The following is a 14,866-nucleotide window of genomic DNA, read 5'->3' on the forward strand; positions in this document are numbered from 1 at the left end:
ACATCAGCCTGTCGAACCTCCAACCGTCTCGTAGCTCCCTTGAAAGCTCTTCTCTTCCAATTACTTGTATCTCCCTGGGACGTCACTTATGTCCAGAAATAATTAGATGCACACCCAATTTGACATCCAACACAAAATGTCCGTTTAAGTCTAAGCCTTTGCTCTAAGACTTATTTTCAAGAAAAAGGTAAGGGCGAAAGTTAGCGTTATTTTTGGCTAAGGTTAAGTGCAGATGTCTATTCGTACATGAGGAGCAGCATTTAGGAGGGACGTTTGGGAGTAAGGGTTCCACGAAACAATGAGTTACTTTTATAGTAGCCACGATTAAATGTAGCGTGCGATTTTGTTCGCAGCTTTTGCATCTAAAAACAAAGTCAGTTTCTCAATAGCAAAGAGAAATCGTATATCAGCGCTCAAAAAAACATTCTGGGCATGCTTAAGATTTGTTCTAGAAAACTTAAGTGTGTTTATTCAAAAGTTCAAATTTTAACCCTTCTTTCATCAGAGTTCGGTGTTGGTTATTCATGGAATCCGCAAACAGTCGTCATCAATGTTGGGGACTTTGTCCAGGTTAGTGACATAGTTTGGATAAATTTCGTCTTTGGTGGATCGTTTTTGTAAAAAAGTCGAAGTGTGAGCCACTTACGACTTTCAACGTCCATAAAGCTCCACCTGTAATATTTTATCAACTGAATAAACAACCCACTTTATGGTTTGTATTTTGATAATTAAGTCAGTTAAATTCCAACTCGTGCAATCATGCCACTACTTTATTTTCAGGGAAAAAGTTGAAGTTACGAACAATTCACATATATAACATCTTCACGTGTTTTTCACCAGTTTTTAGCAAGACCTTAATTTTTTGTTATTTTGAGAAACGCGGTAAACTACAATGAAATGCACTAAATTGTAAACGCAAATTTAAGGCGAATGCGTTGGTGATAGACTAACTGACGCTGTAATTGCTTTTGTGGTCACCTTTGCCTAAACTCTGACGGTGTTAGGATATTCTAATCTCAATTTATTTGTGTATCTTTCAGTGGAAATGGACAAGTGCTGAATTGACTGGCCTGACCTTTGGTGTGCATCAGACACGTGACTCCATCAGCACAGTGTATGATGGAGAAGGTTTTAAGAGTAGCCGCAGTGGAAACGGTGCCTTCAAAACTCAGTTTAACGTGGCAGGCACATACTTCTATTCTAGCGGGCCAGTAGATCCTCACGGGGTTATAAACATGAAAGGAAGAGTCATTGTCAACGATCTGAAAACTGATGCCTTTGATGTTAAGGTGCAAGTAGGAGGTTTTACTGCTCCATATAACAAATCTGATAACAGCCAATCACATTCTAGTTCCAGTGATTGTCTGTCAGGCGTTACCAGTGGGATAACAAGCTGCGCTGGTGCAGACCTGCTGCCAAGCAACAAGGCTTTCTTCCGTTTTACGTTTGGGAAATGCAGCACGCCGAAAGTAACGTCGATTAGTCCGAACAGGGGAAAAAATTCAACCATTCTTACTATAAACGGCATTGGCTTTGGAAATGAGAAGTGTTTCAACGAAGTAAAGATAGGATCACATGATTGTGCAGTTCAGAACTCCTCTGAGAATGAAATCACGTGCTTGGTGACAACAGCTGAACGTCAATTGGCAGCAGGTAAGACTGGCGTGTTTTTCGGGAGTTTAAGCAAAGACGATGGCTACAACAACGATGACACCAGAAAGCAAAAATCGTATTGGTCAAAAAAGCACGAATTTCGGTGCATTTCTTTGCCTTACTCAACAAAAAAATAAACTACATTAAATCACCAAATTTTAGGTTTTGACGGCAACGTGAACATATAACAATGAGCACGGTTCATTCAGTTTTCCGCTATTTTTACTTTAAAACTGTTCATACCCATCCAGGTTACAGGATAGTTCGCCTGTGTTTTCCATGGTGAACAACACGGAATAATCGCGAAATACTTGCGATAGCGCTAAGTTATATTTTTAGAGTGCCGTTTTCGCTGATGTCTCCGTTGTCCTCTATATACCCTTCTCCAAAATGGCGGCCAAAAATTAAAATAAGTTAAAATAAAAAACGTATACCAGCACTAGAAAGAACACCTTGACTTTAGTAACCCTGCAAAGTTTTAGCATATCAGGTGTAATATCAGCTGAGAAAATGTAAGTTGAAAAATGAAAAATTTGCAGACGTTTGTATGACTGGTATGGCGTATACCCCCAGTCATACAAACGTCTGTAAATTTGTCAAATTTCAACTTACATTTTCTCAGCTGATATAACACTTAATAGACTGAAACTTTTCAGGGGTACTAGTAAAGGTGCTCCTTCTATTTCTGGTATCAGTTTTTCTTTCCGTTGCCGCTATTTTGGAGAAGGGTCTGTTGTGGAAGGCTCACCGGTGGAAAAAAAATCCCATCATTTCTTTTCAAGAGTAACGAAGCGAATGGTTCGCCGGTGGAATCATTGTTTCGTACATTTGTTATATAGTGGTTTGGAATAACGTGACGGGCAAAAAGAAAAACAATTGGAAGTGAAAATTGACATAGGAGCAGACATTCAAACGAAGCAGACACAACACAAAGGGATGCAGCCGGTGATAGGACAGAAAACGCGTAACAATATGCCTCAGTTTATTTTTCTTTGTCTACCTCAGTGAAAACCGTATTATGATGTACGCCGAACTGCAATGCTTGGTAGCGCAGTTGTTGTAGCAGCGCAATCGCACGGTCATCGCCGGTTCAAACTCTCGTGTGAGCAGTAGTGTTCTTCAACTTAAAGCTATTCCATCTGGCATTTATAAGAGAGTCTGTCTCGAGTAGAAAAACAACTGATTTTTTTGTTGCCTTATGAAACTAGAACGGAATCCTCATTTGAGCCGAAAAGAGCACAAGACCTGCCCCTTCACCTGTACAAAATATGACATCTTTAAATTTTAAATGTTAACTTGTCTTTTTTTCCCCTCTTTTAGGCATACCTCATCCGGTTTCAGTGCGTATTAACAACAGAGGTTTTGCCTTCATTGCAATAGAACAAAATGTGAATTCCACCTTCACTCTCCAGCCATCAATCCAATCTATCTTCCCAAGGACTGGCTCTTTGATGGGGGGATCACTTGTGACAATTAAGGGAAATGGCTTCACCTCTGAAAGCAAACAGACTGCTGTCTACATTGGTGCAGATTTGTGTAAAATTGTGGCCATTTCATACTCTGAAATTCAATGTCAAACATCTGCTTGGGATGCTTCACAAGCGCTTCCAGTCGTTGTGAAAGTCAATGCCTTAAAAAGCAGCTGTGAATCTGCTGTCGGTTGTTCCTTCAGTTATTCATTCGCGGTGACCCCAAAGGTAGATTCCGTTACTCCTTCAGTGATTGTCGGAAGCGATATCATCATTGGTATATACGGTTCGGGATTACCAAGCGACAAGTCGGATCTGCACATAAAAATCGGTAACACTTCATGCACAGTAACATCCGCGTCACAGTATTCGGCTTCGTGTCGGGTTGGTCCCATTGTGGCAGGAAACCATAAGTTGGAAATTCGTGTTGCTGGACAAGGGTTTGCCATGTTTGAGGCTGGAGCATCTACGATCATTGCAAGCTCCGCTGTCGTGTATGGCATAACACCAACTGAAGGAAGCATAATGGGCGGAACGGTGCTGTCAATCAATGGAAGTGGGTTTGATCCAGCAGATGGTCAGACAGTGGTCAAAATTGGGGCTAACAACTGTCCCGTTATAAAAGTTACCTCTTCAGAAGTCATTTGCAGGACCTCGGCGCACCAAACGGGCTCTTTTGAGGTATTTACTGACATGAGTTGTCTGTTTGGCGATAATGGATTTTTGTTTCTTCACTGGGGAAAAACATTTGCCCCAACCAACCTTTTATCTTGAGATTCTGAAAAAATGTTGCGTAACTCCTGAATGGCAAAATTTTGAGCTTTGTTTTTTATCCAAAGGCTATTTATTTTGAGTGTAAGTTTTAGATTTCACGGTCCGCCATTACCCGCGTTTAAAAGTTACCGATTGGACCTCAGAAGGTTGGATCTAGGAAAAGTGAAATCATTTCCTCAGTAGCTCAAGATTTTGGCGCGTAAACGCCACTTATTATATATGCAAGACATGAGTTTAAAAGTCTGAAAGCCCGAAATTCCCATGCTGCATATTAATCCATCCGCGTACACACGTATTGCACTTTTAAACTATTGAGTCTTTGACGTCATTTTCTCCTCGATCCAGTTCTCTCAAAATTTCAAAGTTGGTAATGGCGGACCATTAAATAGGGAAATTCCAGTTTAAAAAAAAGTCAAATCAAGGCTTAAAACTTGGGCACTTAGTGTTCAGTTACCATAGTTTTGAAATCCAAAGAAAAAGGAAAAGTGATTTTTTGGTCATAGTACCACTTTAGGGGTTAAGACGTAGGGCGAGAACATTCCTACCTTTCTTATGCAACCAACAAGTAGGCCTGCTTAACCAAGATGAGTGCTTATTTTTTTCTGCTTTTAATAATTTTCTTATCAACCTTTAAGTTTTACCTTTTAAGCTAGTCTTGTCAATCGTGGTTTTCTTCCTTGCGTCTTGATAGATAAATAGGCTGATTTAGCAACAGAACGGGAACGTCAGTGGCGACGGCGCGCGCAGAAAAAACACCAATGAGAATTCAGAATAGAATAGACTCCACTCTTTTCTTCTCTATTCTAAATTCTCATTGGTAGTTTTGCTGCGCGCGACGTCGCCACTGACGTTCCCGTTCTGTTGCTAAATCAGCCAAATATGTCGTGATCTTTCCCCCAGACAACCGAAGGAAGAGTGCATATTTTTTGTCATTGTGGTTTTCATTTCAGGTTGTGGTAAAGGCAAACAACATACAATTCCCTCGTCTACGTTACGCTTATCGCACATTTACAACCCCGTATGTGACTTCCGTTTCTCCTTCAAGAGGAAAAGGTGGACAAATAATCGCTATTTCCGGTTCCGGTTTCAGTTCAAACCCTGCCAACATGCACGTGACAATTGCAAACAACATGTGTAACATTCTTAACAGCAGCGAACATAGTTTGAATTGTAAGTTGGAAAATGAGCCTGCAGGGGTTTTTGACGTCATTCTGCACGTGAAGGGCAAAGGATTGGCTGCTTATCCAACTGACACTCCAGTTACATTTGAACACGAAATGTCTTTTGATAGCATTTCACCAAACATCAGTGGATTTGGAGGTGGTCGAATTATTTCTATTAAAGGTCAAGGATTTTCTTCATTAGCTGTAATCAAAATATGCGGCAACCCTTGTGGGACAATTAACAGCTCATTCAGTGAGATCTACTGTGAGGTTCCTGCTTATACAGGCACGAAAGATAACCCCGATGTGCCATGCTACGTTTCTGTTGAGCAAAATTCCAAGTTGTTTTCCTTTAGTGCTGGATTGTTTACGTATCAAGAGTCTCTTACGTCGCGCATTGCTTCAGTGAGCCCATTACGTGGTGGCACAGGAGGTGGGGTGGAGATAACCATTACAGGAAACGGTAAGAGTTAAGTTGAGTTTTGCAAGTAAAAAGGTTATGGCGTTAATTCTCGTGCCAAGATATCACACCCAGGAAGGATAATTATAAGTACAGTAAAAGTAAAAGAACGCTTAGCGACGCTGCAGTTCACTCCCTTTCTTTAACGTGGTGGTTAATCTGAATATCATGATGCAACCAATCAGTAGCTAACGCAATTGCTGTCCCGCTTTTCCTCACTTCGCGTATTTGATTATTCCGCGTTAAAGGTCATTCTTATAAGTCCCTTTTTAGCAATTGGGACGTACTTGAACAGGATAGAAAGTGCATATGTGTTCTGTGTCACGCATGCAATATGAATTTGGAACGTGGCTGGTTAATGTCTTCGTGCAACTTGAAATGTAAGTTAGAAAGATCACCGCAGTAAGATGAGGAATTTAACAAGTTGACCGACCTTCGCTGACCGGTTGGCTCAGTTGGTTGAGCATCGGACCACTGTGGGGTAGATCGTGGGATCAAAATTCCGGCCGGATAAACAATCAGGGTTTTTAAATAACTGAGGGTGAAGTGCTACCCTTATAACGATATCTGCAAATGGTTAGACTCTCTATTCTTCTCAGATAAGGAAGATAAACTGTAGGCCCGTCTCACTACCTTGGATAGTCATAGCTCCATGGGACGAGTAAAAGAACCGACACAATATTCGCAAAGTGCAGGGCATGGCGTTCCCGGTGTTGTGGTCTGTTCTCTTTGATATATCATGGCTGGGAGGTTAAACGCTCGAATGTCGACCTGTGTAAGGGACTCCGTGTTCTATTGATGACTGTCGATGGCCATTGTCCTTTGATGTATCATTGATAAATGATAATGACGATGAAGAAATTCCGGGCTCAAGCGGAATGTTAATAATAATAATTTAATGGCTGTTTACTCTTTCAGGATTCAGTTCAAAGCAAGGTGGAAACAAGGTCACAATCGCTAGAATCCCATGTAAAATAACTTCTTTCTCTCAAACCGAGATCCGCTGTGTAACCGGGCCTATTAGAGGTACCACCAAAACCAAGGTACGAGTGGAAGTTGAGAATCTCGGTTTTGCGACCCAGGACCACGCAGATTTTTGGTACATCGACGTTTGGTCTTCGCCGTACACATGGGGTTACAAGGACCCGCCTGGCAAAGGAGAAGGTGTGCAAATCTTGAAAGGACAAACAATTCTGTTAGACGAGGATACTCCAGTGCTCACAATTCTTGTTATCAGAGGAGAGTTGATTTTCGAGGAAAAAGATGTCACCCTCAACGCTGAGAAAATTCTAATTGTTGACGGTGGGAGGCTCCAGGTTGGCACGGAGACGAAGCCCTTTCAACACAAAGCTAAGATCGTGTTGCATGGTAACATACATGACAAGCTACTGCCTATATTTGGAACTAAAGTGCTGGCAGTGAGACAAGGGACCTTAGATTTGCATGGCAAGGTCGTCCCCGTCACTTGGACACATTTGACTCAGACAGCTGTACCAGGTTTGTAAGAAACTCGGTTACCTGAATATGAGGCAATCAGAATATCCACTTTAAGCTGAATAAATTTAACTCAGTCGGATCTATATCTAACGACAAAATTAATCCCTAGTGAAAAACGTCTGAAGTTATTAGGACTCTTGATTGCAGTCGTTTTGGCTTTACAGTAAAAGAATTGAAGCCCAAATGCAGTTAGCAAGTCAATAAGCAGCAGCCACCCAACTAGCTTAGCTTTTAAGTTATTTTGGTGACCAGTTACTATATTTTCATTTGTCTTTGTCTTTGATTGTTATTATAACTTCTTCGTAACATCTTGTACGGTATAAATACGCTCTCTCTCATTCTCTCTCTCAGCTTACGCGAGAGAGGTGCGTCCGTCATTGCGTATTTGCGTGCGAGTGTTTACGTGACCGATGCTTTGTTCTCTTATCCCAAGGTGATAACCAGCTAATTTTGAAACAGGCAGTGACATGGAGTGTTGGCGACCAGATAGTTCTTGCTTCCACAAGCCGAAGTCCAGCACAAAACGAAGAGTTCACTATAACCAGCGTGTCCGATGATGGACGAACCCTGGGCGTAAACCCTTCGGTTAAATATAAACACATTTCTATTGTGCAGAACATCGCTGGAAGGCGGATAGAGACACGAGCAGAGGTCGGACTTCTTACTCGGAATGTAGTCGTTGAAGGATCGGAAGACGACGGATATTCCAAAAATATTCCGGAATGTTCCGAGGGATTCGATCCAGGGATGTTTGCAGTTCAGACTTGTTTCCGGGGCCGATATGGCGGAGAGAAGGAAAGCGGACAGTTTGGTGCCCAGATTATGATCAACGCAAGACGCATGAGTATGGGTCTGGTAACTGGTAGACTGTCTTACATTGAAGTCCGTAAGGCGGGACAGGCGTTTTCATTGGGTAAGAAATGCATGCATAGGTGTAATTTAGAATAAAATGGCCTAAAGTGACCTGATTTTGGGAGCAATTGATAGGGTGTTTGATTAGTTCGACACTTGAGACTCGTATTAAACCAACTGGCAACCAGTTACCTCTATATGTTAAGTGAAAATATAGGAAAAATATCATAATCAAATATTGGTCTGGTTAAATTGGGATAAGTGTCCGTGTTTCAATGGGACTACATAGTAAACTTGGTAGATTTTTGGCGGAAATTCCTAAAGAGCTAGGGCGTCGACGAAAAGATGTGCGATCTGCGGATCTCCGGCAGTACTAAAGACCTTGGCCATAGGAAGCAAACAATGCTCTCCGGCGAACCGTGAAAATAAGACACCAGTTTTTTTATTATGCACAAACTAATCGAACAATTGACTTGGGGCCAAATCTGAGCCAGGTATGAGGGCGGATCCAGCCCGCTGCACGCCAGCTTCCTCGTCCAATCACATCGCATGGATCTCATTAATTTTTTTCCGTCTGAAAAACACAAAATTTGAATAATATAGGTATTTCTAAGATCTTCCGCCATAATAAAAGACTCTCTAAGGTTTTATCAACATTATCATTGTTATGATAATTTCCGCTCTAGTAATTCGAGTTTTTCTTTATCTTTAAGGTCGATACCCTATACATTTCCACTTGAGTGGTAACGTGTCTGAGTCGTATGTCCGCGGCTGCGCAATTCATCACACCTTTAATCGCGCAGTGACAGTACATGGCGTGACTGGATTAATAGTGGAACATAACGTTGCCTATCATGTCATGGGTCACGGGTACTTTATTGAAGACGGCATAGAGACTGGGAATACAATTCAATTTAACTTGGGAGTGTTTGTGCAGACTTCAAGCACTCTTCTTCATACTGATGTCACACCGGCAACGTTCTGGGTGACGAATCCAAACAACACTAGTAAGTAGAAACCAAGAGCAATTCCAGCCGGATAAAAATGGATAATCACTGTCAAGTTAAAGCATGTTCCGGTCGTTCAACGATCATCATCAGTTGTGAAGTTAGATACAGTTGTGATAGTAATGACGTGAAATTTACGTTATAACGGACAATAAGTAGATGCGCGAGACATTAAGCCCATACAGTTCTTAAAGGCAAAGGTCAAACGAGTAATCAATGAAATAAAGCAAATAAACGAAAGTGGATGAATAAATAAATAAATAAATCATTGAAATGAATTATTACAACAAAATATTTAAATTGGCATGTTTCACCTGCTTACTGACTTTATTTTATTTATTATTATTATTGGTTTGACCTTTGCCTTTTTGAAAGAACTGTATGGCTAAATGTCTCGGACATATATTTATTGTCCGCTATTAGGTAAATTGCGGCAAATCAAACGTCATTACTATCATCAATTCAAATCTCAACGGTATCTCACTTCACAATTCCACTGATGGTGGTCGTTGAACAATCGAGATTTGTCTTGCTCTAGTGATTGTCCATCTTTTAAAGTTAAACACTTATCTGTTTTTTTTTTTCAACACCTTTTGGATCAATTCCAGATATGTTCGCCAATGATTTACTAATGATTGAAAAAGAAGTGAATGGCAAGGGTTTTTTAATTATAAAATGGATCGTATTCCAAAACTAGATTGTCCTCAAACGTTTCATAAGAAACCGTTTTGCTTTTTGCTTAGAATTGCATCGGATTCTCTCAGTTTTGAAGGTAAATTTGACGCATTTCTTAGTTTCTTAGTATTATTTGTTTTAATAAATTTGCCTATGAGTTTTTGACAGATCTATATGTCCAGGATTAAACGCGATACATGCTGTTGTTGATCAGCTTCACACAGTAAAAGCGATAGACGTGATAAAGTGCCCGCCTGGTTAATTACTCCTCAAGTAAACATAAATAGTTTCAAAAACTCTAACTAAAAAATAACACGAACGCTAACATTTAACTCTATTGTCGTAAATACTTAGCACATTATGACGTTCAGTCCTGGACTCAGAAGGGGATTTTAAATAAAGTCGTTGGTAACGAGGGCGTTGCTACTTGTCCCGGCCGTCATAAATAGCATCCGCGGATTTGCTGTCTCTATTGATGGGACTTTTCTGCCTAAAACAAAGAGTCTCCAATCCTTTGTTTAACTTCGTGGTCGTGACATTATAGAGCAAGAGAAGTGGAAAAGAAAGTGATCAACTTCCTGTACAACAGGCCTTGGGTTCATTTTCCAGGAATATTGTTAAGGGAACAATTTTTTGCAAAGGTAACCCCTTTTCGCTCAATGGGAAATTCTTTACCTCGAAACAGGTGGATAACAAACAGAAATTGTAAAGATCACCGTTACGATTTTGATCAATAATGGCATTCAGTATTTTTCGTTTTTTTCCAGTTCGTCATAATGCAGCGGCAGGAGGCACTCACCATGGATATTGGTACAATATCCCGATCCATCCTGGAGGCCCTTCATTTACTCCTTCAGTCTGTTCACAATACGCTCCTCTGGGTGAATTTCAGAACAACTCAGCTCATTCATTTGGAGGGTAAACTGATTTTCTGGAAATTTCAGAATTTCAAACCATTGTTTTGGTGGCCTAGCGCTCCTCCTTTGTTTCACTTTTCACTTATTTATTTTTGTTTTAGGTACGGTGTGTGGATTTTCAAAGACTACTTCCCAAGGCGAGGGGGCGGTTGTGGGTCCAGAATATCAGCACCGGCGAAGTTCCACACTTTGCTGGCCTACAATAACCTCAAAGGCTTCGAACTTACAAACGGTGGAGCAATTCAAACGATTAACTTTACAGTTATAGACAACTCAGAAGCTGGGTTGGAGTTTACTAAAGTGGCGGGTCCTTGGGGATATGACGGTCCTTTAGTGAAGGACTGCCTTGTGGTTGGACATAGTGCTATCAGTGAAAATCCTTCAGCGTGTACCATGGGTGGTCTCGTCGCTCCTATGTCTTCTCGCCTCACTGTCTCCAACACCACGTTCGTGAACTTTGATGCAGGCTCGTGCGCTGTTTTGCGAGCATGCTCTTTCTGCAGGGAGAGGGCAGGAGGCTATACTACAAGATTCGAAAAGCTACAGTTTATAAATTCACCGAATAAGGTGGGCTTTAAATGGGAGCACGAGGCTGTACTTTTGGATCTCGATGGAACGTTAACAGGTAAATGGACAAACCTAATGCACTATGAAATGTGTTACTCGAGTGCATTTTTGTGCAGAATTAAATTAGAATAATTTGCGTTAACTCCCGCTTTAGGCAAAAGTGAACAGTAAAAAGGTTAAAGGAAAGGGTTAAGGTTGATATGTTGATTCACTTGAGAAGCAGGGTCGGGGAAACACATACCGCCAGCTTTTCTGGGGGTCACTTCATTGCGTCTTTTATACATAGCATATATTTCATCATCTTGTAAACCCTGGCGCCATTGCTTTGTGGCGCAAAAAGGAATTGTTTTCAGATTCTTCATTATTATAGTTTCTTAGTTGGCATAGAAACTGTTGCTAACATCTCCGTTTTACTCTTTCAATTACGAATCCGACCACGTTTCCTTCGCTGGTGAAATCAAATCCATCATGTAGTGATATCGACGTTTTTTAACATACGTTGATGTTCTAATTGTCTTTACGATAAAAAAAGTTGTTACATCTTCATGCGAATCTGTGTGATATACCATTGGGGCTTATACCCATTTCTCTTTGTTTTGACTGCAGGTTTTCCAGGGGGAAGCATTCTCCCATCGAATCCCAATCTTCCATCGGAACATTGTTACGAGTCCCCACACGCAAGTAGAGGTGCAGTCCCTGGAAGCGTTTGTAATGGCAGTGTGCGTTTCCGGCGGATGTCGTGGAACAATGCCCGCCCCAGCTCCTTGCAATACAAAGATGTACTTCTTACCAACAAAGCTGGTACAAGCTACATTCCCTGGAAATTTATGAGAATCACGCACAGTAAGGGATGGATGGCGACCGTGATTATGGGACAAAACTATACTTTCCAGTTTCGGGGTGCTCCTCCGTTTACGAACATATCTTACAGGTATAATATCAAAAGAAATCGATGACGACTGACGACGCAAAAATGTGGTGCAACCATCAATGATCAATGACATATTCGTTCCCCCTTCTTACCCCCCTCCCCCCCCCCCCCCCCCTCTTCATGTGACCATTATAATATTGACCAGAGGCGAGGTCGTGACAAAAAGTAGTTTATTAATTAATGGGCTACATGATGTCAACTTCTGTTGTCTTTCGTCATAGAGCGGGTTTCTACGAATTTGGAGATCAAGATTTTGTTTGGATGACTCATCCTATGAGGCAGGAACCAGATCGAGTTTCCACTGGTAGGAGCTATGTTGGCATGTCCAGTCATATACCATTGGCAGAGAATGCCTCAAGTGGTGACTGGTACTACAACAACGTAAGCAAAGAATTGACGTACATCGTATCAGGAAGAGGAAGCAGGGAACTTGTGGATCAAAATGTCGACTTGAATGTGAGTGACACGTTGTGTAACAGGGTTGTATACCATAAGCGCAGAATGAGATTAAGGCTGGGTTTTCTTGTATGTGTGTGTAGAAGGCAAAAAGTGCCCTTTAACTCTGAAATCAGCCAGAACACGAGCCAAACAGAACACTTTTGTCCAGAAATGCAAGTAGTTGGATGCAGGCTTAATTTTGATATCAAACACGAAATGTCCCTTGAAGTCTAAGCATTTGCTGCCTATTGCCAGCAATGAGGTAAGTATAAGGTTTGACGTTAGTTACAAGGAAAGGTTACGTTTATACAAACGTTGGCAGTGTAGCACTTACATTTTAAACAGAGTTAACTGAATAGAGTGCTAGTGTGTGCCGTTGGCTTAACGGTCAGGGCATGTGTCACTCGATCTGAGAGCGCTCTGGGTTCAAATCCCTCTCGGGGAACTTTGTTAACGTTAGTTATCCTGCAAGCATAAATTGCCGTTTCTATCCCTAAATCCTGGTTTTCACTAGCGATCCAAGCGCAAGCGCAACATAAGAGCGCTTATTTCACCGTGAAAGAGGAGTTGCGCATGCTCTTATGCTTGCGTTCGCTTTTGTCGTGTGAAAAGGAAACACAAAGAAATTTGCTACGTGTGGCCAATGAAGGCACTCGTTCCAGATTCCCCGCGTTTGAGTATTAAAACAAAATGGTGTATGCCGTTTATTTTGCTGCTTATGTCGATGTTCGTTTCCCTAAAATGAGCTACTTATGCTTGTGTTTGTGCTTGCGTCGCTAGTGAAAACCAGGCTTAACTCTTTTAACTCTTTTAACTGGATTATGAAGGCAACGTCAACTACAAGGTCACTTCAAAATATAACTTAATTAGCGCTATCGTAAGTATTTCGCGATTATTCCATCTTGTTCACCTTTAACAGTAGGGGCGAACTTGTCGTGTAACTGGATTTATTGAAATGGTTCTGAAGTGAACATAAAAAGTGAACGATTTCCTGTTGTATGCTCACGTTGTCGTCAAAACCTGAAATTTGGTGATTTCACGTTGTGATTTTGTGAAGTTCGGCAAAAAATGCACTGAAATCCGTGCCGCACGTGCAGCGTGAGTATTTTTCCTTTTTTTAACCAATCATGTTCTTGCTTTGTGGCGATTTCGTTGCCGTAGCCGTCGCCGTTGTTTAAACTCCCTATTAATGGTTTGTTGGCGCCTGTCTCGATTCGTTTTGCTTACCCTTGCGTTTTCGGTACATAAGAGAGCTTAGAGCGTAAGCAGGAGACGTTTTTTGAGCACCGAACGGAAACCGGAAGTGTTGCATACCAGAGGACGGTGGTCTCTCCTAGGCACCAGTTGTTCGAAGGATGGATAGCGCTATCCACTGCATAATTCAATTGGTTTTGCTAGTGTTTGTCTGCTGGATAGTGATTCATCCGGTGAATAGCGTTATCCACCTTTTGAATAACCGGGACCAGATTTTTAAACTATTCGTCTCTAACGGTAAGAGCATATTTAGCTATACAAATGAGGTTGTGTCAAGACAAGTTAAGAAAGAAAACAGCTCACTTTCGGTCGCCGTTCGTAGCTAAAAAACGTCTCTTGCTGAAATTTCCTTTTAATAAAAATGTTGCTGAATACAATTTCCCATCTTCTTTTTGAAGATATTACCGTTTCGAGAGTGCTTGCTAGAATGAAAATAGTTCGCCATCAAAAGGTTTTCTGGATTATAGTCAACTGATCTTTATGACGATACTGTCAAAGGTTGATGTTATGGTCAAAGCTTTTAGATCGTATGCCTTTTTTTCGGATTTCTCTGTAACACAGAAGTTCGAGAACCTCTACTCACAACTAACCGCAAAAACTTAAAAGGGTATTGTACGCAATTATGCTTTTTTTTTCTCGAAAAACATTCTTAAAGCAGCTTTTTGAAATAAGAGCCTAAACCAAACCACGTCTTTTTCCTGCTCGAAGTACACGGTTAGTGTTTAGTTTTGTTAGAAACGTTTCCTTAATTAATCATGTGCACGTCTACCTTCACAGGCCTACCGTTGCTATTTTAAGGATTGCATCAAGCCAATCCCACCACCTCCCCCAGAGGAACGCCCGAACGAGTTCCTTCAATGGTCGGACCCAGAGTCCTGGTACGGAACCGATCCCGGATATGGAGGTTACAACAAAAGACTCCCACAGGATGGAGATGACGTAATCATCAAGCAACGTAAGTCTCGCGGATAGTTTTCTGTATGTGCCGTATAAAATTGCAGCTAGCATCTGTTGACAGATTAAGCCTCTCAGTTTGTGAAGAAAATCAATGGCGACCTCCTGCGGCTATGTAGGAATGAAATTCAATTCATTAACCAGAATGACGGGCATTTGGATGGATGGATGGATGGATTACTCACTGATTGATCGATTGATTGATTGATTGATTGGTTTTTTTAGACTGGTGGATGGTTGCAGATACCGTACTTC

At 41.3% G+C, this 14,866-nt stretch overlaps 1 protein-coding gene across 2 annotated transcripts in view; it reads left to right on the plus strand.

Annotated features, from left to right (window-relative positions):
* Positions 1-14,866, plus strand: part of LOC138007013 (fibrocystin-L-like) — an 86,202-nt gene that overhangs the window by 30,538 nt on the left and 40,798 nt on the right. For both annotated transcript variants that reach the window (XM_068853679.1, XM_068853680.1), the window contains 13 exons: positions 506-570; positions 1,041-1,653; positions 2,974-3,803; positions 4,847-5,522; positions 6,438-7,016; positions 7,450-7,929; positions 8,582-8,875; positions 10,318-10,468; positions 10,569-11,092; positions 11,641-11,965; positions 12,187-12,421; positions 14,435-14,612; positions 14,837-14,866. The exon at positions 14,837-14,866 is cut by the window's right edge and continues 222 nt beyond it. In XM_068853679.1, coding sequence (XP_068709780.1) covers positions 506-570; positions 1,041-1,653; positions 2,974-3,803; positions 4,847-5,522; positions 6,438-7,016; positions 7,450-7,929; positions 8,582-8,875; positions 10,318-10,468; positions 10,569-11,092; positions 11,641-11,965; positions 12,187-12,421; positions 14,435-14,612; positions 14,837-14,866 — 4,980 coding nt within the window. The remainder of the gene's footprint in view (positions 1-505; positions 571-1,040; positions 1,654-2,973; positions 3,804-4,846; positions 5,523-6,437; positions 7,017-7,449; positions 7,930-8,581; positions 8,876-10,317; positions 10,469-10,568; positions 11,093-11,640; positions 11,966-12,186; positions 12,422-14,434; positions 14,613-14,836) is intronic.

This window comes from Montipora foliosa, chromosome 6, assembly GCF_036669935.1.
Source record: "Montipora foliosa isolate CH-2021 chromosome 6, ASM3666993v2, whole genome shotgun sequence".
NCBI classification, from domain to species: domain Eukaryota; kingdom Metazoa; phylum Cnidaria; class Anthozoa; order Scleractinia; family Acroporidae; genus Montipora; species Montipora foliosa.